This window comes from Herpailurus yagouaroundi, unplaced genomic scaffold (genome assembly GCF_014898765.1).
Source record: "Herpailurus yagouaroundi ecotype Mexico unplaced genomic scaffold, PumYag 185, whole genome shotgun sequence".
In the NCBI taxonomy this organism is placed as follows: Eukaryota; Metazoa; Chordata; class Mammalia; order Carnivora; family Felidae; genus Herpailurus; species Herpailurus yagouaroundi.
The window spans coordinates 5,925,015-5,950,007 of record NW_024412416.1 but is presented as its reverse complement, the minus strand read 5'-3'; the positions used below and the strand labels follow the sequence as shown (position 1 = coordinate 5,950,007).

The 24,993-nt window shown below is 49.8% G+C and overlaps 1 protein-coding gene and 1 long non-coding RNA gene across 3 annotated transcripts; one reads left to right on the top strand and one right to left on the bottom strand.

Annotated features, from left to right (window-relative positions):
• Positions 1-2,552: 2,552 nt before the first annotated feature.
• Positions 2,553-15,444, bottom strand: ARPIN (actin related protein 2/3 complex inhibitor). The gene is made up of 6 exons (XM_040493659.1): positions 15,212-15,444; positions 13,889-13,964; positions 10,765-10,897; positions 7,335-7,541; positions 6,783-6,946; positions 2,553-5,963 (listed from the first exon to the last, which is right to left on the bottom strand). Exons 1-6 carry the CDS (start codon positions 15,301-15,303, stop codon positions 5,955-5,957), a joined length of 681 nt encoding a protein of 226 aa, XP_040349593.1. The 5' UTR covers positions 15,304-15,444; the 3' UTR covers positions 2,553-5,954.
• LOC121042388 (uncharacterized) lies at positions 14,747-21,578 on the top strand. Of its 2 annotated transcripts, none has more exons than XR_005796163.1 (3): positions 14,747-14,929; positions 19,799-19,923; positions 20,081-21,578. It is a non-coding gene; the product is annotated as an uncharacterized LOC121042388 (long non-coding RNA). The 2 variants fall into 2 exon arrangements; XR_005796162.1 differs by having other exon boundaries at positions 14,752-14,929; positions 19,814-19,923.
• Positions 21,579-24,993: the final 3,415 nt, after the last annotated feature.

The window sequence follows — 24,993 nt, the reverse complement described above, 5'->3', positions numbered from 1 at the left end:
AAGGGCCGTTTCTCCACGGTAGGTAGCGAGGGGTGGAATTAAGGAATCTTCAGCGCAAATCCATGTGACGATCCCAAATTTGTAGATTTCCTTTCTTCTTTTAATGACTTGGGGTGAGGTGGAGCACGTCCCTTGTTGCAGCTATAGAGCTGCGAATCGGAAGTACCTGTCCAGAGGACTGTTCCGCAGTGGGGAGCAAAAACCTTTACGATATGTAGAACATGAGGCCCAGCACTTACAGTTTTGGAATTTATAATAAAAGGATTGTGGGATGTGTGAAAAGCCTCAAGAATGTACATCTCAGCAGTGTTAACTGCAGGGAAAAATGGGACATACACTAATCATTCAAACGAGACGATCCTTAAATGCATTGTTCTATCTGCACATGAGGAATATTAAATGGCCATTAAAAATAATGTGAGGGGCGCCTGGGTGGCCAAGTCATTTAAACCTCTGACTCTTGGTGTCTGCTTGGGTCATGATCTCAGTTTGTGGGTTCGAGCCCGGTGTCCGGCTCCGCGCTGAGTGTGGAACCTGCTTGGGATTCTCTCTCCCTCTCGCTGCCCCACCCCTGCTCATGCTGTCTCCGTCTCTCTCAAAATAAATAAACTTAAAAAATAATAATGTTGTGAAAGGTTTATGGGATAGATAAATGTTCATGACATATCTAAGTGAAAAGATCACACAAAGTATGTACATGGATACCCCGCTTTGTAAAAGACTGTAAGTAGATACACTAAAATAGAAATAATAATTGTGTCTCATGGAATGGCAGCATCACAAAGGATTCTGCACGGGCCACAGTAACAACACTGCCCTGGTTAGAACCCTAGCTCTGTTGACCACCTGGGCCCCTCCGGCAAGTGTCTTCATCTGTAGAACAGGCGTGGTATCAGTTTCGTTTACTGTAATACTAGACTTTTTTCTACTTGGAAAAAAAAAAACTATTCTCCTTAGACGGTTATAAACACAAAATTAGTTACTGTTTGTCACCACGTGGAGCATGGCATGTAACTGAGTTACTACACAAGCAATTTCAAAAATGGTGGTGAAATTGTATGTTTTTCATTTTTTGAATTTTCTAAAATACAAGAGTCTTACTCTTGTAGCCAGATTTTTTTTTTAACTTAAACCCAAAGGCAGTCAATGCGCACTGAAACTTGACAAAATGTTTCAAATGTTGAGGCAGAATATCAAAATTCTAAGACGAGTAATGAGGGGTACCTAGCTCTACAAAACCTTAAAGCTTCCTATGATAGTTCAAATTGTCACTACAGGGAGACTTATTGAAATGTAATAACTTAGGTATAAAAGATCTTTAGGGGCGCCTGGGTGGCTCAGTCAGTTAAGTGTTGAGCTTCCGACTTCGGCTCAGGTCATGATCTCATGGTTTATGGGTTCGAGCCCCATCAGGCTCTGTGCTGACAGCTCAGAACCTGGAGCCTGCTTCAGATTCTGTGTCTCCCTCTCTCTCTGCCCCTCCCCTGCTTGTGCTTTCTTTCTCTCTCAAGATAAACAAACATTTAGGGGCGCCTGGGTGGCTCAGTCGGTTAAGCGTCCGACTTCAGCTCAGGTCACGATCTCGCAGTCCGTGAGTTCGAGCCCCGCGTCAGGCTCTGGGCTGATGGCTCAGAGCCTGGAGCCTGCTTCCGATTCTGTGTGTCTCCCTCTCTCTCTGCCCCTCCCCCATTCATGCTCTGTCTCTCTCTGTCCCAAAAATAATAAACGTTAAAAAAAAATTTTTTTTAAAAAGATAAACATTAAAAAAAATTGTTTTAAATAACTTTAGTATATGATATAGGAGACATCCTAACTTCAGAGGGGGAAGGAACCCAATAACAATGTTGAGATTACTGGTTAGCCATTTGAAAATAATTATCTTGCTTATCTTACTTCCTACCCTTTCACAATTAAAGGCAGAGTGGATTAAGGAGTTAAATGTAAAACCATATAATAACCAAAATGGAAGAAACAGAAATTGACAATATCTAACATCTGAAAGGAGAATATAAGCTTAGAAGCGATACAAATCACAAAAAGTCAACAGATAGCTCTATACAAAGATTTTTGTGTTTGTAAAAAATCCACTTTTTTAAAAACAAAAGAGGTTGTTAAAATACGGTAAATGGTTATATTTAAAATATAAATAACCGAAAGCCCCCCCCCCAAGTATATAAACAGGCAAAGAAATTGAGGAAGCAAAGAGGAAATATACCTAGGAAATGAACATGAAAAAAAAGTTTAAGTTCACTATTAACGGAGGAAAAAGCTAATCAAAATTTAAGATTTATATTTAAGTTTGGGGCTCAGTCGGTTAAGCTGCTGACTTTGGCTCAGGTCATGATCTCACGGTCTGTGAGTTTGAGCCCCGCATCAGGCTCTGTGCTGACAGATCGGAGCCTGGAGCCTGCTTTGGATTCTGGGTCTCCCTCTCTCTCTGCCCCTCCCCAGCCCGCACTCTCTCTCTCTCTCTCAAAAATAAATAAACGTTAAAAAAATTTTTTTAATAAAAAAATTTGTTTTATTTTTACCTGATCAAATATCATTTTTTAAAATGTTATCACACTCAATTCTGGCAGGGAAGCATGAAAATGGGTCTCTCCTACATTGCTGGTGAAATTATAATTTAGAGCAACCCTTTGGGAAAGCAAATTTGATGATCTAAAAAGACCTTCACAAAAAAAACTCCTAAATTCCCAGTAATCTGACTTGCGGGAATCTGTCCCTAAAGAAATAACCCCAAGATACAAAAATATGGCATGGTGGGGGTGGGGAAGAGGGCAGGAGGTGGGGTGGGGTGGGGGAAGCTGTATGGGTGAGACTGAGGGAACTATATAATCTAAAACAGTTGTATATAATTATATAACAGTATATAACCTAAAACATTAATTATTTTAGCTCCAAATAGGAATCAATTACCCCCAAATTGGGCAATGACAGAGCTTTGAGAAGGCAGTCAATCTTAAAAAACAATGGTTATGAAGACTGTGTAGCAACATGGAAAGCGATCCTACAACACTAATGGAAAAAGGATTATGGAATTTTATGTGTAGGTATGGTATGACAGCAACCATGTCCAGAACTTGCATATTCCATGGGCGGGCCACTCCCCCACCTCCGCTCTGCCGGTGTTCTTCTGTTGCCGGGAAGTCCCTTTCCTCCTCCACCTGAATTTCTGTCCTGTCCGCTCCCGCCGTTATATACCAAACCACTCTAGCCCCGTCGCTGTGAAACTGTAGCAGCCCCAGTTGGATTCATTACTCTCAGGCTCTCTGCAGTCAAGGATCTTGGATATAAACAAATCAAATCTTATCACTCTCCCCAGAATCCCTGGCTTCCAGGAATTTAAGGATAAAGTCCCAAAGTACTTAATGTGATAAAGATGCCAAGGCTGACCTCCAGCCTCATCTCAAACGACTTCTACTCATTCTCTGAGCTCCAGCCACAAGGACCCTTCCCTTCCTCCCTTCCTTCCTCTCCACCCCTCCCCCTGCCCCCCCAAGACACCAAAGCCATTTGTTGTCCAGGTCTTCCCCTATTGACACACTGGCCCTCCTTTTTTGGAATGGTGACCTGCCTATATGACCTTGCCATACCCTTTGGCCACGGTGCTTTGGGCAGCAGGATCCCTTCACAGGGTGCCTCTAGTCAATATCCCCAGTCCTCTTGCTGCTTAACCACTTCCCTGGCCATCCCCATGGTGGAGGTCCCAGCCAGCCCCATTCAGACACAGGATACCAGGGAGGCACCTTCTATAATGGTCGAGGTCAAAGGTCACAAGGATCTGAACTAAGAAAAGGGCAACAAGAACAGAAGAGATCTATGAGCAGTCCAGTGACCCATGACTTCAGGTGGCCCCAATGGAGCGCTAATCCCAAACCTCACAGCCATATCATCGAGCCCTGGCTCAAATATGCAAGAAGGTCAATGAAAACTGGAATCAAGATAATAACTGCTGGAGGCATAATATTACCTGCTCAACTGCTAATCAGTAGGACTGACTTCAACCTGGGCAGGTCAGCAGTCAAGGATTTAGACAAGTTCCCTCAAGTCTAGGAATATAACCCTACTTCACAGGGCCAGGACTCCTCGGGCCCCTGTATTCAAGGTCCTTCTATAGGCCAAGGAAGCAAAGGACAGGGGAAGGAACATAAGCTTTGCTTTGGACATCTCTGGATTTGAATTCTGGCTGTTTCACTTATTAGCTGTGACTCTGGGCCAGTTGCTTCAACCTCTCTGAAGCCCCCTTTCTTCCCTGTTACATACACGTGGAAGCAGAATAAGCCAGTAAAGAATACAGAGTTTGAAATCTGAGTGCCTGGGTTTAAAGTCCTCTCTCCTCTATATACTATGGATGGAGCCTGTAAGTTTCAAAATCATACCAAAAAAAAATGGGAATAATAATCACATGCACCTTAAAAAATAATCACAGGTACCTCATGGGATTGCTTGAAAAGTAAGTAAGATTTTGCCAGCGCCGAGCAAATACAAGTTTCCCCCACTATGCAAAAAGTACAGCAATCCTATGAAACTTTTTATAAACTGAAATGGTAGAAAGTGAAGAAACAATGGGAAATTTTTTGAGCATTCACTTAGGCTTTCCTGAAACCTTAGGGCACATCTCGCTAACGCATGCACATAATCGACTGAGGTGAAGCAGGTGCTCATAGACAGTTCAAAGCTATGGGGGCTGGATGCCGAGTGTCATTCCCAGGGAAGGAGACTCATGGGGCCACTCTCACTGCTTGGGGTGTGCCCAGCCTCTGTAACGGCTCACTGCAAAACAAATGCTGAACACCACTTTCAGTTTTTGCCTTTTTTCACAAAAATGAAAACCCTCTTCAGATTGCTTTCGGTTAGCAAAAACAGGTACTAAGGTAGGTCTGTCATAAAAGCCAAGGGTCATAACACGAACTTTCTTAAAGCGGGGGACATCTGTACTAGCATCAGGAAGCGGGCTGTAATTATTATCACGGAAAGCATCTAGTGCTGTGTTTGATACATCAGGGGACTCGTCACCGCCCCCTCTTGTCCCCGAGACAAGCAGGACCCACATGCCACGTCTGTGCCCATTCTTGGGACGTGTAGAAGTCAATTCCACATCTCGTCACAGATCTGGGTGTGGGCCCACTACCCAGCAAGGAAATGTTCATGATCAAAAGACACGGCTTCCTTCTTACAGGATCACCGCTCAGTTGGAAGACTGTTCACACCTGATGTAACCCAGTCAGCGTAAAGGAATCCTTTTCTGAAAATTTACTCATTCATAAAAAGTTCTCAAAGTACAAAAGATGAAGACAAAGATGTTATCAAAACGTGGCCTGGTAGAGTGAGTCTGAAAGGTAGGGATCAGCCAGCCATACCTGTGAATACGCTAGGCCTCCCAGAGAGCAGCCCCAGGAAAGCAGCCAGGGAGGTCAGGAGACAGGAGCCCCCCGTGTGGCAGAGAACCAGAGGGGGGATAAAGAATTGGCAGCTGTAGGGGAAGAAAAGGGCACATGGGGGAAAGGGAGGTGTGAACGGGAGAGCAGAGGCTACACCACTGGGCACTGGGGAAAAGCAACAGGTGTGCAGGGAAGGCAAGAAATACAACAAGGACAGAGGAAGGAACGCCTGAGCCACTCTGCATGCAGATGAGGGACATTCCCCAAGTCTACGCCAAGACCAAGTCCAATTCCTCTGACTGCCCCGGGGGGACCCATCCACTGCCTGCCTCTAGAAACAAGGCTGCCACTCAGGGCAAGGGCCACCATGAAAATACCTAGAGATGGGCCCTGCATGAGCCACAGCATGGGGCCCCCACTGCTCATGTCATGGTCTGGGATTTGGTTTTTGCAACGCTTATTCAAAGGGTATTCCATGGTGGCTGTAGGGAAGAACCAGGTAAGCCGAGCTCCAGGGTAGACGTTGATGGAAGAAATTCTCAGCAGCGCTGGTGGGACCCAGAGGCGACCTCAGTCATCCTACGAGTTAAGTAAAGAGGTGTGAAGAGAGCACATTTCATGAAAGTCTTCTACAAGGCATCAGACAAACAAGGGTTCAACCGAGTGCTACCAATGGGGCCCTCGGCCATCCTCCTTGGCTTTCCCTTATTAGAGCTGGCCCAAGGAGCTGGCCTGGCAGCCCTGATTATTTTTCATTCCGAGACTCCCTTTAGTAAGACAAAGGGGAATCCAGACCCTCTACTCTTCCTGCCCTGCCTTCTCTGGCGAATGTCATCATTCGCCATGGGTGAATAACCCATTTTTCAGTTGTAAATGTTCAATTTGGGGCCTTCTGACATCAAACCTTCAGGTGGAATATGCTTCGGGAAAACACATCAACTGCAGATTGGCTAAGGATGGACTGGGGGGGGGGGGGGTTGATCCGGGGAAAAAAAAAAAAAAAAAGCTCATTCAGCTCAGCTGCCACAACATGGCTAATGTGTTCACTTGAAGTGATAATGTTTGGAGAGGTAATGGCATCAGGTTTCCCTGGTTTCCCTGTGAATTCCATTCTTTCCAGCCCTTGCTTTTATCCATCTTTGGAACTTTCTTGTAGATTGGCACAGTTCCGACCTACCGAAAAGAAAGGTCTTTCAGGTTGTCACCCTTCTTGCCTCGAAAGGAGTTTTCCCGAGGCTAACACATTCTCAGAAATTCCATGAACACCAAAGCTGGGGGGAGCAAAATTTATGCTGCCGTGTCCTTGTCCTACACCCAGCCACAGCCTGCGTGTACGAAGCTCCCGCCAAGAGATAAACCGTACCAATGCCAGGCTCACAGACATCTCTCTTGACCTACCCACTCCTCGTCCTCTGCCCCGTCCCCCTGCTCTCGGATCTCCGCCGTGGCCTCCTCCGAAGACTTTTGGGCCATGATGTTGTCCGTCCAGGATGCTCCTGTCTTTCCATCACCAGCGAAATTACACTTGGTCACTGTTCCAGCCTCAAGTTTGGCTAATGACTCTGAAAGAAGGGAAGAAGTTGAACGGCTTGTCTTTCTATAGTGGTAAAATAGTGGGGGGCCGGCCTGCTCTGCCGGGTACCCTAGGCCCGGGTTAAACCACTGCTCTCTTCAGTGCTCTCAGGGAGGCCCTGAGTGTGACCCCAAGGCACTAAATAGGAGAGGTCACCCTAGGGAACCACAGGATTGGGCAGCACCCCAGGATCCAGAGTGTCTAGGCTGCTGGCCCCAGGGCATTTGTCCGGAGACTTAGGAAGAAGTCTCGGGAATAAGCAGACTGGCCCACTCACGTGGGTTCTCAGCAGGTGGGGTGGAGGAGCCCTAAACAGGAGGCCGGGAACCGCTATGGGCCACGGGGACACGAGGCCACGTGAGGGCTGCACTGCTCACCCAGGAAGGGGCCGTCGCCTCGGGTTTTCAGCCGTACGCCGATCCCCAGCTCGAGCTCCATCGCCCCCATCTCTGACTCGGGCATCCAGAATGCCACCGTCTGGTCGGGGGTGAGGCTCTCCGTCAGCGCAAGCAGTTCTGGCCTTTGGACCAGGCTCTTCAGCGCCTCAGTCGTGAGTCTGTCCGTGTCCCCCGCAGCTTCCACCTCTGCAGGCACACAGCACAGGAGGGTCACAGCAAGCACTCAGGGAGGGTCTTTTGGGAGCCAGGGGAGACCTGAGTGTCTGACGTGCCCACAACTACCCGAAGGCAGGGCTGTGCGTGCCCGCGGTGCCAGGAGTCATCGAGGCTGTCCTGGCAGGTGACTTCCGGCCCCGGGCTCTGGAGCCAGGCTGCCTGCTGCACATCTGCTCACAAGCCACGTGAGCCCGTGCAAAGGTGACTTAACCTCTCTGTGCCTGACAACAAGGGATAAAAAGGGTACCTAATGACAGGGTGGACACGAGCTGTAAACGAAATGACACCCGTGAAGCACTTAGCACAGAGTCTGGCACGTGGTAAACCCCCAATGAGCGTAAATGTTTTCATCATCCCTTTTTTTTTTTTACGTGGGAGAAAACAACAGCTTAGGGAGGTTAGGTGATCTGCCCAAGGTCACACAGCTGATCAGCGGAGGAGGCAGGATTCAAACCCTCTACGAAATTCTGCCTCCGCGCGGATTCCCCACTGCCTAGACAGGGTTCTTCTCCCCAGGCTCTGAGGGTCTCCTGGCTGGGCTGGGGTCTGTGGAAGGAGCAGCAAACTACGGGGTCCACATACCCTCCCCTGGCCGGCTCACCCCAGCCCCGGCAGAGCTCGGAGGCTCGGGGCGGGGGATCCCAACAGCCTCACCTACCTGCCCTGAATGTCCCAAATCTGCAGATCCCGGGTCGGGTCCGGCGGGGGGGGCGTGGGGTGGGATGAGGTGATGGTCCGAGACCGAGAAGTGAGGCCTCACAGGGCTGGGAAGACTCACAGGCCCCAAGAGCCCAGGAAGGTGTGCACGGCCACCCCAGCTCAGCAACCCGGCGCGGGCCAGCAGGCTGGCCTCTCCACACCGAGAGCCAGGGGCAGCGAGAGTAGCCCAACAGCTGTGGAGGCCAGACCCTGTTCCATTCAGGGTGTAAAACCTTGCCAGGTTCTGTCGGGGATGCCCTCTCGGGTTCGCCAGACGCCGCACTCCCACCAAGGGCTTTCGAACTGCTCCTGGTTCCTCAGCCCTCACCCCGCCCAACGTCCCTCAGACAGACCACCTCTCACCTCCACTCCCCAAGGTCACGGAAGCCCGAGGTGGGGTTACTCACCCTGCCACCGCCCTGTCAACTTACCGATAAGCACAAGAAACCTCTCCTCCTTCTCTTCCGTTTCCGTCTCAAAGGACCAAGTGTCCCTCTCCTGCCTCGAGCCAGCGTTCCTCCATCTGGGCTCCAGATCCCACCCCTCTCCGTCCTCGGGCACCTGGGTCTCCTGCTCCACACTGGATCTTACCTTAACGCCTTCCTGAATTCTGGCTTTGACACCCACTACTCCAGACCCCCCTCTCCCCGAGTCACTGGGAGCACTTCACTGTGAGCCCACTGGATGCCCCACAGTCCTGGCCTTGCTGGGCCTCAGGCAGCACCTGACCCCATTGCTACCCCCACTCAGAGAGACACATGCTCCCTACTTCCCTCAGACCTCTGCAGGGGTCCCTCCTCTGGTTCCTAGTGGGCTCCTTCCTGGCCTCCCGGGTGACTCCATATCCACTCTCACAGCTTCCGTACTCGCAATGTGTGATGGGCCCTAAACGTGTGCCACCAGCCCCGCCTGCTTCCTGGGTTCCAGAATTGTGCCTCCAAGGCCCCAGCGGGCATCATCCTCTACCTAGAGGCGCGACCACGTGTCCCAGACAGAACTCTTCTCCTCACACCTGCCTGAGCCCAAACCCCAGGGTCGTCCCTGACCCCTCTCTCACTCTCTCCATCTCCAAACACTGAGGCCGCTGTGCCTCCTCTGTCCCGAGTCTCTCCAGTCTCTGCATCCTCACTGACAGGCCCTTAATCTGGCCACCACAGCCTCTTAACAGGCCTGCTGGTCGCCCCCTGGGATTTTTGTTAAGTTTACTTGTTTTTTATTTTTTTTTTTTTAGGAATCTCTACACCCAACATGGGGCTTGAACTCACAATCCCGAGATCAAGAGTCACATGCTCTTCTGACTGAGCTAGCCAGGCACCCCTCCCCCTGGGAGGGGATTTGTTTATTTTTTTTAAGTTTACTTATTTATTTTCAGAGAGAGAGAGAGAGAAAGAGCATACTCGAGCAGGGAAGGGGCAGAGAGAGAGAGAGAGAGAGAGAGAGAGACAATCCCAAGCAAGCTCTGCACTGTCAGTCAGTGCAGAGCCCAATGTGGGGCTCAAACTCACGAACTGTGACATCATGGCCTAGGCTGAAGTCGGATGCTTAACCCACTGAGCCACCCAGGTGCTCCCCGCTCCACCCCGGGATTTTTTAAAACCGTTCTAATCACATCCCTGCCCTACTTGAAACCACTCACAACAGGACTCCGTTGCATTCTCGATCAGGTGTCCCTCTGGGGCCCTTCTCCACCTGGCTCCTGCCTCCCTAAAGGCTTCTCCTCACCTGCATCAGGAGCCCCCAGTTCCCAGCATGCTTTGGCCTGCAACCCCCTCCTGCAACACCTTTCCAAACCCCAGCACCCTGCTGATTCCTGCCTTCCTTTCAGCTTTTTGCACTGGTGTTCCCCACTCTAGGCCCGCCCCCGACCGTGCCTGCCTGGGCCCAGAGCCCCTCCTCTGTCCTGTCCATCTCCTCTAAGGGACTGAGGACATCTCGAATGCAGGTCCAAATCTTGTTTGTCCCTGTGGTCCCCGGACCCTGGCATGTGGCTCAGGGCCTGGCAGAGGGTAGATGCTCATTAAATATTCAGAGAATGAACGGACAACTGAAACTATGAATGAATAAACTGATAGAGGGATGGAAGGATTCTCACTCAACCTCCAAACCTTCTTCCACAGACAGCAAAGCGGTCCCTGTAGAGCCACAGTTGGAAAGAGGAAGGAGGTCCAAGGGCCTAATAATCATATGGAATTTGGGCAGGAAGATGAAGGCTGCCAGGGGCCTGGCCTGGGCTCTGCACAAAGGCAGTGAGAGCCCAGAGCCAGGTTCTCGGTCGCCTCTGCCAGACTGCAGGAGTCAGGCCAGCCAGGCCCCTGGGATTGAGGTGGGGCACTGGGGATCCTCTGAGTGAATGAGGGGCAGGAGGAGTCCCGCCAGCAGGCCCCCAGGCCAGACATGGACTCCAAGGCTGAGCGGACACTCATTAGGGACCAAGAGACACAGCAAGGCCACAGGGTGGGAGGGCCCTGAGGGAGGAAGGACGGAAGATACCTACTGTAGGACGACATGAGGAAGCCCGTGTTCACCTTCTTGGTGGCACTGAAGTTGGGCTCGATTTCGTTTCCCTTGGGGTCGAACTTCCGGCGATGGATGAGACTGGGCCGGATGTAGAGCACGTAGTAGCGCTCCTGGGGCCGGAGACAGGGAGGGCGTTGTTTCACTCCCCCCACCCTCCAACACACACACTCCCCACAGGGCTCCACTGCGAGCCCCCAACCTCCCCCTCCACCCCGAATCCCATCTCAGCTCCCAAAGATATTCCAGTTGGGAAGATGCCCCGCCCCCCCCATATTCGCTCATTTATCCAATCACATGCTCAGTACGCACCTGCCTCACATAACGAAGCATGTGTGCTCCTTGCGGCCATGAGACGGCAGGCCCCCCCCGCCTGACCCCAAAGTCCCCACACGGCCAGAGACAGAAAGCACATACAGAAAACCATAACCCAAGCACCGAGGACCCCAAATACCATGATGCAGGAGTGGAGGAGGGCAAGGGTCATAGAAAGGGCACTGAAAGTTCCGAGGGAGGGCGGCCATTATGCCGCTTCTGACACGTTGGACCTGGGGCTAATCCCTCCTAGCCTCAGTTTCCCCTGTTGCGTGGGGACAACGTGCTGTCTACTTTCAGAAACGTGGCAAGGGTTCGATGAGATACTAGAGACGCAAGCAGTGTAAAACGTAAAGGGTGCTGCAAATGCTGTTTGCCAGCTACTCTGGCCAAAGCGGGTGGGTCACCTGCTCCTGGACACTGGAGAGGAGGAATCCACCTCTTGGCAAGGTCTCCAAGCATGGAGAAACCTGCAGCTTCCGGGGGAAAAGGGAGTAGGGAGAATATTAAAAGCCTGGGACAGGTACGAAATAAAAGTGAAGGTCTGGTGCGCATGTCTGAGCAACAGAGGATAGTCAGAGGCCTCGTGGGAGCCCGGGAAAGCAATTAGCACCAGTTTGAAATGGGCCTTGAGTTGGTATTTGGAGTTTGGACTTTACCTGATAGACAAGAAGGAATCCCAAAAGGTGTGTGTGTGTGTGTGTGTGTGTGTGTGTTTTAAATATTCTTCAACATTTATTTATTTTTTGAGGGGGGGGGAGGGGCAGAGAGAGAGAGGGAAACACAGAATCCGAAGCAGGCTCCAGGCTCCGAGCTGTCAGCACAGAGCCCGACATGGGGCTCAAACTCACAAACTGTGAGATCATGACCTGAGCCGAAGTCAGACGCTTAACCGACTGAGCCACCCAGGTACCCCATGAGGGAATCCCGAAAGGTTTTTGAACAGCAGTGAGACCCTCCAATATGTCTTTCAGGAAACAAGTGACCGGCAGGGCAAGAATGAGCGTCGGGGGCAGCTGGAAGGTTTGATGAGGACAGGCTAATTTTCTGAGGCCCCATCCACCTAAGGCCAGTAGAAAGAGGAAGGGGAGGGGTGGGAAGGGATGGCCAAGGTAGAAGGACCAACAGGACCAGGCACTGCTTCCCGGGGGGAGGCTGGAGGAAGAGACAGTAGAGGTTTGCAGGGGTCTAGTGCATTATCATTAGAAGGGAGAACTCAGAGAAGGCAAGTGTGGGCAGGGCTGACAGAACCCTCTGCCCCAAGGGCAGCAGAGGGAGGCCGGTCCCACATCAGCCTGGAGCTACTGCTGGCCCTGCCGGGCAGGCTGGCTGGGAGCTCCGGACTGCTGTGTCCACCCTGCTGGCTGGCACCCTAAAGAGGGGGGTGGATGCAGCAAAACACCTCTTGGGTGAAACTGGTGCCGAGCTGGGAGCGGAGGCTTTTCCCGGGGCTGCAGGGCAGCAGCGGGCTCTGAGCCCCTGGGACGAGCTCAGCTTTAGAGAACAAGTAGATAAGGTGGTCAGCACACCGAGTGGGGCTGTTAGAAATGGGGTGGAAATTCAAAACTAGGGTTCAGGAAAGACACGGGCAAGTATCGGAGGGTGAGCAGTGGGTGCGTCTGTGGACACCTGAGATGGCGTGGTGATGGAGGGCACGACCCCAAGGGTGTGAGGGGGCAAGCGGACAAGGGCACGGACATGGGAACTGAAGCCCCAGGCGGGGTCAGCAACGCAGACTTAATGTGGAGGCTGGACAAAGGCCCAGAACACAGCTACCCTCCTCCCACCCCAACGTCCCTGCCTGTATGCACGAGGAGGCCCAGGTCCACAGCAGTGACCTGCTTTCTAAAAACCCCACATTCCAAAGTGCCCAGCCACACACAGTGCTGCTCAAAGACGAGCGAGCCCAGGCCAAGAGAGCCACCACTTTGCAAATGGAGAACTTTAGGTCTCCTTCCAACAACAAACTCCACCAGTACATTTTCAATGATTCAGGGGCGCCTGGGTGGCTCAGTTAAGTGTCCGACGTCAGTTCAGGTCACGAACTCACGGTTTATGAGTTCGAGCCCCGCGTCGGGCTCTGTGCTGACAGCTCAGAGCCTAGAGCCTGCTTCGGATTCTGTTCCTTCCTCTCTCTCTGCCCCTCCCCCACCTCTCTCTCGCAAAAAGAAACATTAAAAAACAATTAAAATGAATCAATTCCAAAAAATTCAAAGGTGACATGACCTCCCGGGAACAAACCTGGTCCCCAAAAGGGGAAGGTCACTGCTGACCCATCAGGCCCCAGGGCAGTGGGAGCTACCAGACCACTTCCAGAAGCCAGGAATCTGGGCCCTTGGCCCTCCCAGAAAACAGAGCCCCTCATCCTGCCCACCCAGCGAGGCTCCCAGCCCTTTAAACAGAAGCAATGGGACCTCTTTGGAGCACCTTCCAGCCCACACAGCACCCACAGCCTCAGTCCTGAACCGGTCACCTCACCCCTTCCTGCTCTCAACCCTCCCAATCCGAGCCCCAAACACTCACCACTGGGGTCAGTGCTGATCTGTGTCCTCAGCAGGAACCCAGGCCCCGTCATCTGTCCTCTGCCCAACGCCAAAGTCACCTTTCCACTCAGTGGTCCCTTTCGGCTGCTATCTCCCCACCCACTCCCCACCTGCCCTGTGAGCCCCTCCCGGGAGGAACCGGACCCCAAATCTCAGCACTGATGTAGTCAAGCACCGGGAGATCTGCCGGTGGGTGAGGACCATGAAGGCAGCGCCCTGCTAGTGTCCCCAGGAAAGTGTCCTCACCTTCCTGCCACGGGCATCCAAGATGCTGTGACGAGACACGTCCACCAGTTCTCCCTCCAGCAGGACGCCACTTCCCCTGGGGATGGAAAGAAGGGATCAGCTGGTTGTGTCAGTCCTCAGGGAAGAGGCGTAAGTTCAACGGCCCAGGGCAGAGTGTGCACTGGGTTAGAAGCAAGGCCCACAAGTGTCTCCTATTCACCTGATTCCCAAACGCTGGGGCACTGCCCAGAGAGTAGAAGGGACCTCCTCAAGGCTGCAAGACCAAGCTGTGGCCCCTCCTGCAAGGGGTTACTGTAACCAGAGCCTCAGTCATCCTATCTACAAAACGGGAGAATAGCCACCTCACTCTGAGTCTTGTGATGATGATGACAAAAGATCATGTGAGTGAAAGTGCTAAACTATTAAGTGCTTACCAAATAGAAAGGATTTTACTTCTTTAATCAAACTTGAGGGAGGGGGTCTAAGCTGCTATAAAGTATCTTCCCTTTTCACCTGTTTTAAAACACTTTCTATTCCTCTTGTCATCCATACGCACTTAGAGGTGGCGAAACCCCACACCAGAAGTTTTATGACTAGCCCAAGATCGTGGGGGTTCCTAGTTCCCCGCTTCCCGCTTCTAGCTTTCACAAAACCTGGGGTTTCCCTTTTAGAGCCACAGAAATGGGAGAGGGCGGGGACACGGGAAGGAATGGGGGAAACTCTATTACCTGCCCCTATCGACCCCTCACCTCCAGATTCCTTAGTGTTTGTACCTGCTGCTGGCATGGTCCACGTGTTCTCAAAACCTCTGCGTGGGTGACCGCAGGGCCTCCCCTCCACCCCATCCGGATCCCGATCCCACACGCGCCTCCAGGCAGGCATTGCCCTCCCGGGGCCGCGCCACGCCAGCTCCCCCGCGCCGTTGGGATCGCTCCACGCCTTCGTCCCGTCCCTTCCGGGGCGGGAAGTGGGGCGGGCGGCCTGAACCAAGGCCCGCGGGCAGGGCGGCGAGGCAAGTGGCTGGGAGTTTTACAGTCGCGACAGGCAGGGGTAGAGACAAAGGTCGGTGCTTTCGAGCTCCGTTTGGGAGTCGGATCGAGACCCTCTCCCGACGCTACGGGGCGGGGGGGCAGTGGGGAATTTTAAGCCGATCTGTGTTCTAAGGGTGCGCTCTGCTTGCAGGGCGGAGGGGAGCGCTGGGGAGGGGGGCGGGGGGCTTTGGCCAGGTCTGCCTCCCCTCCCACCCGCACCCGGACCGCGGTCCCCTCCCCAATCCCGAAGCCCGGGTTCTAAACCGGGGCCGGAGGCGGCCAGAGAGGCAGGGGCAGAGCGCGGAGGGCCTACCCCTGGTGAGCGGCGGGGTCCCAGGCCCCCGGCAGCCGCGCGCTCCGCACCGCCTTGTTCCGGAGCGCGCTGTCGTGGTAGATGCGGCTCATGATGCGCACGGCCCCTGCGTCCGCAGGCCCGGCGCTCGGAGGCGGCGCGCGGGGTCGCGGGCTTGGCGCCGGGAGCGCGGAGAGCGCGCGCGGGGCCGCAATTCCCAGTCGCCGAGCCGGGAAGGGCGCGGCCCCGGGCGGGATTTAAAGGGGCCGAGCCCATTCCTGCCGCGGGACGGCGCGCGCGGGGAGGTGGGCTTCCGGGAAGACCCTCGGCTGGGGCCTTAGCGTGGGCAGGGTGGAAAGCCACGTCCTCCTCTTTCCCTCCCTCTTTCGCATTGCTAGAGGGAGACCCCCCCCCCCGCCCCAACACACGCACAAAGGGGGAAACTGAGGCCCAGAGATCCTATAGGATCAGCTCCGGAAGCAGCAGGAATGGGGAAAAGAGAACAGCTCTCAGGGACGGCGGGCTGGTCGGCACAGAAGCTACTCTTGATGCTCCCACAGTGGCTGCGGAAAGGGTTCCAGGGATCTGTGCTTGGTTTTAGGTCAGAGCAAGGGCACATGGAGGTTTGTGCCCCAACTGTGTAAGGTTGGCCAAGTTTCTCAACCTCTCGGAGCTCATGCGTCCTCCTTTATGGCGTCAGGATGAGAGGAGTAGTCAAGATTAATTATCTCACTCTACAGCATGGCATTTCCCCTCTCTGCCTTCCCACACAGCTCTTGAACCCCTCCCCAGCTCCCCACTGTCCACTGCCCAAGAATGTAACAGTCTAGACAGGCGTTTTTCCAGTGCAGGGCTCTGTTTGACCCTGGGATTGTTGAAAAGTCTTGGTACTCTTGTTTGAGAATGGGCACTTGAACCCATTCATGGAGTTCATCTGTGGCCGCTGAGGGGGAGCATTCAAGAAGGGAGGTACCTGGTTGCCCAAAATGAGCTGTTAGTGGTAGAAGCAGCCCCTCTCCCCACACACACATAAAGACTTGGGTGGGTCCTAGCGTTTTTGTTTTCAAGGACTCCTTCCTCCATTAAAAAAAGATGGGGGGGGGGGGGCGCCTGGGTGGCTCAGTTCGTTGGGCATCCGTCTTTGGCTCAGGTCATGATCTCACGGTTTGTGAGTTCAAGCCCCGTGTGGGGCTCTGTGCCGACAGCTCAGAGCCTGGAGCCTGCCTTGGATTCTGTTTCCTTCTCTCTCTGCCCTTCCTCAACTTGTGCTCTGTGTCTCTATGTCTATCAAAAAATAAATAAATGTTGGGGCGCCTGGGTGGCGCAGTCGGTTGAGCGTCCGACTTCAGCCAGGTCATGATCTCGCGGTCCGTGAGTTCGAGCCCCGCGTCAGGCTCTGGGCTGATGGCTCAGAGCCTGGAGCCTGTTTCAGATTCTGTGTCTCCCTCTCTCTCTGCCCCTCCCCCGTTCATGCTCTGTCTCTTTCTGCCCCAAAAATAAATAAAAAAAAATAAATAAATAAAAAATAAATAAATGTAAAAAAATTTTTTTTAATTAAATAAAATTAAAAAAATTTTTAGGGGCACCTGGGTGACTCAGTCAATTAAGTGTGGACTTCAGCTCAGGTCATGATTGCGTAGCCCCATCAGGCTTTGTGTAGCTCCATCAGCTGTGCTGACAGCTCAGAGCCTGGAGCCTGCTTGGGAGTCTGTGTCCCCCTCTCTCTCCGCCCCTCCCCTGCTTGCACTCTGTCTCTCTCTCTCAAAAGTAATAAAGCATGAAAATAAATAAATAAAAATTTGAATTATATTTTATGGGTGGGTTGACCTAACAATGAATATATTAATATTATATATGAAAACATTTTCTTCAGCCTAAAAATTCTTTTTTGTTTTCTTCTAATTTTAAAGAAATTAAAACATTTCCATGGGCCCCAGGCTTTGTGTCTAATGGATCAGTTAGCCCCATCCCCAGCCTGGCCTACCAGGCTGTTCTGGAAATGTCTGAGAGAGAAGGACGAGAGCCTTAGTGGGAAGTCCCTCTGGCCGAACTGTCTTTTGGTTCTCTCTCTTCAAAACTCCCCAGCCTGATATAAGGAACTCCTACAACCCAATAGCAAAAAAACAAAAAACAAATAACCCGATTTAAAAATGGGCAAAGGAACTGAATAGACATTTCTCTAAAGAAGACATACAAATGATCCACAGGTACATGAAAAGCTGCTCAATATCCCTCATCATCGGGGAAGTGCAAACCGAAACCACAATGAGATATCACCTCATACCTGTTAGAATGGCGGGTATCAGAAAAAATGAAAGAGAAATGTTAGGGAGGATGTGGAGAAAAGGGAGCATTTGATACACTGTTGGTGGGTGTGTAAACTGGTCTAGCCACTGAGGAAAACGGTGGAAGGTTCTTAAATGAAACCTAGAACTGCCATATGATCCAGCAATCTCACTTCTGAGTACCTATCCAAAGGAACAGAGATCAGGATCTCAAAGGGGTGTCTGTACTCCCGTGTTCCGTACAACACTGTCCACAATAGCCAAGACATGGAAGCAATCTAAATGGTCATCAGTGGGTAAATTGGGGGGAAATGCGGTATATACCTACAACGGAATATTATTCAGCTTTTTAAAAAGGCAGGAAATCCTGCTATTTGCAACAACTGGATGAACCTGGAAGGGAAAGAAACCAGACACGGTAAGACAAATACTGCCCGATCTCATTTGTACACGGGAAATCTAAAAGAGTCAAACTCGTAGAAGCAGAGAATAGAGTGGTGGTTGCCAGGGGCTGGGGGGAGGGGGAAATGGGGAGATGGAAGTCACAGGCTACAAAGTTTCAGGGCTACAAGATGAATAAGACCTAGAGATCTGTACAGCACGGTGCCTCTAGTTAATATTGCAGTACATACTTGAAGATTTACTAAGAGGGTGGGGTGCCTGGGTGGCTCCGTCAGTTAAGAGTCTGACTTCGGCTCAGGTCATGTGCTCTTGGTTGATGAGTCTGGGGCTCCGTGCTGACAGTTTAGAGCCTGGAGCCTGCCTCGGAGTCTGTGTCTCCCTCTCTCTCTGCCCCTCCCCTGCTTGCACTCTGTCTCTCTCTCTCTCTAAAAAATAAACATCAAAAAAAATTTTTTTTAGTTTTTTTAATTTACTAAGAGGGTAAATCTTATGTTAAGTGTTCTTTTCATACACACAGAATAATAGTAACGAATAAACAAGGGCAGGAGGAGACTTTTGGAGGCGACAGATTATGGTGATAGTTTTTTGGGTGTGTACTTACCTCCAAATTCATCAAGTTGTATACATTAGATATTTACAGCTGTTTTTATGCCAATCATGCCTCAATAAAATGGTGTAAAAAACAAACAAAAAGCCGCAGGCTGGTCACAGCCACATGACTGGCATGGCCCCCTTCCTTTGCCATCTTCCCATTCAAATGGCTGCAAATCTCCTCTGTCTTCTATGGCAGCCACTAGCCACATGTGGCTATTTTAATTTTTGCTTTAATTAATTAAATCTATGTAAAATCCAATTCTTCAGTCTCACTAGCCACATTTCAAGGGCTTAATAGCTAGCAACATGTGGCAAATGGCTACCATTTTGGATAGCACAGACACAGAACAGTTCCATCATTGCAGAAAGTTCTATGGGACAACGCTGCTGTAAATCCTTTCTTGGAAAGAATAATCTCTTTCTTGCTGGGCTCTGTGACTTCACCCCATCAGTCCAATTGGGAGAACAGGCACCAGCGAGCCACGAAGCTAAGAGAATAAGAAAACTTCTTTTTCAAAAGGTTCCGATATTTATTTCCTAAAGAGTATCAGTCATCATTGGCAAAAGACCAAAACTTTGTTGGACTTTCTTATACCTATTTGTGGATTATTGATGTGTCTACATTAAATTGTAAACCATGAGGTACAACACAGAGACAGCTTAAGCTCTGGGCCCCTCAGGACGATGGCCCTTTTTAAGGACAGGGTTGAAGAACCCTAACAATGTGTTCACATGGGCATATGTTTTTATAAAATGTTCACAGGTAAGGCAGTCTTGGGGTTTTGTTTTTAAATTTACATATATATGGTGGTTTTTTTTTTTTTGAGAGAGAGAGAGAGAGAGAGAGCGAGCAAGCTGGGGAGGTGCAACGAGACTGGGAGAGACAGAATCCCAAGCGGTCCCCACACTGTCAGCACAGAGCCCGATGCAGGGCTTGAATTCACGAACCGTGCGATCATGACCTGAGCCAAAACCAAAGGTCAGGCGTTCAACTGACTGAGCCACCCAGGCACCCCAATAAGGCAATTTTGGATGTGGTCAGTTAAGACCACTATCTCTCTCTCTCTCTCTCTTTTTTTTTTTTTTTTTTGGCCCGAATTTTCCTTTACCTCATGTCAGATATTGGAATGACTCGAATGAGAGTCAAGTTGACATGAGATACGTTTAGTTTGGGTTTCATGGAACAGATTTACGGGGTCTATAGTCTTTCCCACCTATCATTCGGTTTTTGCAAGCTGTGCTGGTGTGGGTGTGCCCTACCAGCCTCTGGGCCGACTCACCTACTGTAGGGCACCAAGGTGCAGGACCAGGGATCACATCCCAGCAGAAATGTGTCCTGTAGAGCCTGGCACTGAGACTGCATGGGGACAGGAGAAGCAACAAAGCATGGATCATAAGGAACCAGAAGCCGGTGTATAGAAAATTCTTCTACTCGCCAGACCAGGTAAAATCGTAAGCCGAGGATTGGTTCTTAATCCTCATCAAAATGCAAGTTTTCTCAGGAATGTTCTCGCTAAAGATGTAATTATAAACCCACCAACATTTTTTTTTTCTCTCTTTTGGTGGGCACTGGGCACAACTTGAACGTATCAGGATTTCTGTTGAGCAGAAATAGACAACAGTGAAACACACAAGGAACGCCTGCCCGTGTGTGTAGTCTCGGGTTTTATGCATCGCATCACATCTTAGCATATCTGACACATCTTGTCTTGACAAAGTCTGCTGGTTCCGGAAGAGAGAGAGCACCAAATTGCCACAAATGCGGTGAAATAATCTGAAGAAAACACGCACACACACCACACAGCAAAAGATGCAAAACAAAGGAAGCACTGAAGAGAGAAAGCGTAACACAAAATAAGATGCCAGAATGAGAACGAAGCCTATCCATCACGTTACATCAATAAATGCAAATAGGACAGGCCTTGTTTGGAAAGAAAATCTATGATACGCCTTTGTTATCAGACATCTCTTCGTGCCACATCACAGCCTCTGGTCCTTCCATGCCTCCAGAGCCTCTGACCCGTCCTGTCCTAGCCTCTCCGGGGTGACCAATTCTGCCCGCGTTCCAGCTGACTTCTGACACGCAGAAACAGTCCTCCACACTTCACCTCGCGGCCACACGCTTGCCCCCCGAGACAACTGGTCCCAAGGGCGCTTAAAAGAAGACGCCCGGGATAGGATTGTGACGTTGAATTGCCTCCTTACTGGTCTGATGGCAATAAGGACACTTGCTAGAGTAAAGCAGGTGGTGGTAGCCCTTGGCATGAACAGGGCATCAAAATTACTGAGGTTTTCACCTGTGGTTACATGGGGGTGAGGGGCAAGTAGAAGGTGGAGTTCAGCTAGGAACTGCAATGTCTGCAGCCTTTCATTGGTTATGGGGTCAGTGGTGATTAGGAGAAATGCAGAGTAGGCCAGCTTTTATGAACATGAGACACCTTGCAAAAAAGAAAATGGTAGGCTCGGGGTAGCTGACAGCCAGCTTAAGGGTTTGTAAAAGCCGTGGGGAGCTTTATGGCAGTTTTTGAGGAGCCTCAACTCCTGCGGCTCGGGGGCAACCTGACAAAGCCAGGCTCCGCCACTGATCGTCAGGGTGACAGGGCTGCCTGCTCTGTGCCAGCTGCTGCTGGGATGACAGACCTTGTGCGCTTCAACTCACTTCGTGTGGGTACAACCCACCAGTGCCCCAAGCCCTCCTGTGTAGCACGTCTCCCCCTCTTGCCCTGAGGCGTCCACATTGGTGCTGAGGTGCGAGACACTGGGGGCCCTCTGGGCGCCAAGCTTGGACGACCCTGAAGTGAAGGGCAGTTAACACTTGTGGAGAGAATGTTTGGCCCGTGGGGGACGGAAGCTGCCAGATAAAATTCTCCCTTCTTTCTCTCCCTGTATAGACAATGATGAAATACAGTTAAAAGGGAAGATGGCCTCTTGGAAGATGGTCCCATGAGATCAGACACACACTCCCTCTTCATTCCAAGCCTTGACCTGCTGAGTGATGCAGCCTCAGATTTGCTCTTCCCGCCTCCCCGCCCCTCGGCGATGTTCCCTGTTCCCTTCCCCTGGCTTTCCTGGGATTGCATTCCCTAATAAAGTCGTAGCAAGGGAGATTGGGTCTCGGGCTGTGCGTTTTGAAAAAACCCAATCTATACAATCATATGTAAGAATTTTCCAAGAGCACCTGGGTGGCTCAGTCCGTTGAGCGTCTGACTTCAGCTCAGATCATGATCTCATGGCTCGGCTCATGAGTTTGAGCCCCACGTCGGGCTCTGTGCTGACAGCGTGGAGCCTGGAGCCTGCTTCACATTCTGCCTCCGTCTCTCTCTGCCCCTCCCCTGCTCATGCTCTCTCTCTCTCCTTCCCTCTCTCTCTCAAAAATAAACATTAAAAAAAATTTTTTTTAAGAATTTTCCAAAGCAAAATGACCCAGAAAGATAAATATGAAAGGACTTGGCAAACAGAAGACACATACAAACCAAAATGGCAGACACTTTTAATAACAGACAAAATGACACTTTTAATAACAGACAAGGGTGAACTTAACACATAATGCATCAAATCCGATTTTTTTCAAATGGGATTTTATAGTGATAAAAATTATAGTCCACAAAGAAGCTGTATGAGGATGATACCGATGTGTCAAATTAGGCAGTAGTAAAATTCAAAAGTAAAACACCATAGAAGAAAATACAAATAAAAAGAGATCACAATGAGATCCCACCTCACACTCATTAAAAGGACTAGTCCACAAAAACAAAAACAGAAATAATTAAAAAAAAAATTTTTTTTGATGTTTTCTTAATTTTGAGAGAGTTAGAGTATGAGCAGGGGAGGGACAGAGAAAGAGGGAGACACAGAATGTGAAGCAGCTCCAGGCTCCAGGCTCAGCACCAAGCCCGATGCGGGGCCTGAACTCACAAACGGTGAGATCATGACCTGAGCCGAAGTCGGACGCTTACCCGACTGAGCCACCCACGTGCCCCCAGAAATAACAAATTTTGATGAGAACGTAGAGAAACTGGAACCCTCGCGCACTGTTAGCGGGAATGTAAAATGATACAGCCATTATGGAAAGCATTTTTGAGGTTCCTCAAAAATTAAACATAAAACTACGATATGATCCAGCAAGTCGGCCTCTGGGTATACACCCAAAAGAATTGAAAGCAGGGACTCAAACATATACTTACATACCCATGTTCACAACAGCGTTATTCACAAGAGCCGAGAGGTGGACACAACCCAACGTCCAGCCGTGGATGAATGGCCCCCAAAAACGTGGTAGAAAGAACAGTAGGATATTATTCTGCCTTAAAAAAGGAAGGAAATGTTGAGACACGGATGAACCTTGAAGACATGATGCTAAGTGAAATAGAAGGCCACAAAAGGATGATATTGTATGATTCCACCTATAGGAGGAGGTACTTAGAGTAGTTCTAGTAGTACTTAGTAGTACTTAGTACTACTCCAAGTAGCACTTAGAGTAGAGTAGTAGAAAATAGAGTGGTGGTTGCCAGGGGCTGAGGGGAGAGAGGAATGGGGAATTGTTGTTTAATGAGTGTAGGGCTTCAGTTTGGGAAGACGAGAAACTTCTGGAGGTGGCTACGTCGCAGGAGAGTGACTGCACTCCACAACACGGAGCTGTACGTTAGAAAATGGCCAAGATGGTAAATGTTATGTTAAACGTGTTTTACCACTATAAAACAAATCGATGTACACAGGCACTGTAGAAAATAGGATAAGCAAAAAGAAAACATTTTTAGAAGTTGCACGAAGGGGGATAAAAAAGAAACAGACTGAGTCTATATCTGAGATGATATGTGGAAATTCAAAAACAAACACATGCATACGCCAGCACTGGATGTCTTAGTTTACTAGGCCGCCACAATAAAGTCCAATGCGCGGGGAGCTCAGACAGTGGACATTATTTCCTCATGCTTCTGGAGGCTAGAAGTCTGAGATCAAGGTGTCAACGGCATTGGTTCCTTCTGAGGCCTCTCTCCTTCGTTTGTAGTTGGCCATCTCCCTCCATCTTCACACGGTCTTTTCTTTGAGCACATACGTGTCTGTGCCCAAATTTCCCCTTCTTTTTCCTTAATGTTTGTTTACTTTGAGAGATAAAGTGAACAAGCAGGGGAAGGGGCAGAGAGAGAGAATCCCAGGCAGGCCCCATGCTGTCAGCAGAGAGCCCAACGTGGGGCTCAATCTCATGAACCACGAGATCGTGGCCTGAGCCGAAATCAAAAATCGGATGCTTAACCCACTGAGCTACCCAGGCACCCCCAAATTTCCTCTTCTAATAAGTTCACCAGTCATACTGGATTAGGGCCAATCCTAAAGACCTCATTTTAACTTAATTATCTCTCTAAACACTTTATCTCCAAATACTATTTCATTCTGAGGTTCTAAGGGTTAGGACTTCAACATAAGAACTTTGGTGGAGACAAAATTCAGACCGTAACACTGATGTCATTCAATGATACATACCCAATCAAGGACACATAGTTAAATGCATAAAAGTGGGTGCTAGGGGATGACAGGAGAACACAGTTGGAATGGGAGTGGAAGTAGGGAACGGAGGGGAAATGCTATTTGAAAATGTACATGTCTGTGTATGTGTGTGCATTAGAAATACAGTAGAATGAGAAGACAGAGGAATTTATCCCAAATGGGAGAACAAGATAAGGCCATGGCTGGAGATCTAAGAAAAACAGATATAAGTAACATGCCTGACAGAGAATTTAAAGCAACAATCATCAGGCTACTCACTGGACTTGGGAGAAGAGTGAAAGGCATTAGTGAGACCCTTACCACAGAGACAAAAGAGTTAAAAAAACATCAATTAGAGATGAAGAATGTAATACATGAGATTAGAAGCATGCTTGATGCAATGAACAGTACGTTGGAAGGAGCAGAGAAACGAATTAACGACCTAGAAGACAAAGTAATGCAAAGCAATGAAGCTAAAAGAAAAAAGAGAGAAAGAATTATGCAAAACAAGAAAAGAGGGAACTCAGTGACTCCATCAAATGTAATACATTCATATTATTGGAGTCCTAGAAGAAGAAGAGAAAAGGGGGCAGAAAATTTATTTGAAGAAATAATAGCTGAAACTTCCCTAATATGGGGAAGGAAAACGACATCCAGATCCAGGAGGTACAGAGAACTCCCATTGAAATCAATGAAATTAGCCCAACACCAAGATGTATTGTAATTAAATTTGCAAAATATAATGATACAGAAAATCCTAAAAGCATCAAGACAAAGGAAGTCATTAATTTACAAGGGAAAACCCATAATGATAGTTGGAGATTTTTCAACAGAAATGTTCCAGTTCAGTTATTCAACATAGTGTTGGAAGTCATAGGCTCAGCAATCAGACAACACAAAGAAATAAAAGGCATCCAAATCAGCAAGGAGGAAGTCAAACTTTCACTCTTTGCAGATGACATGATAATCTATGTGGAAAACCCCAAAGATCCCACAAAAAAACTGCTAGAACTAATCCATGAATTCAGCAAAGTCTCA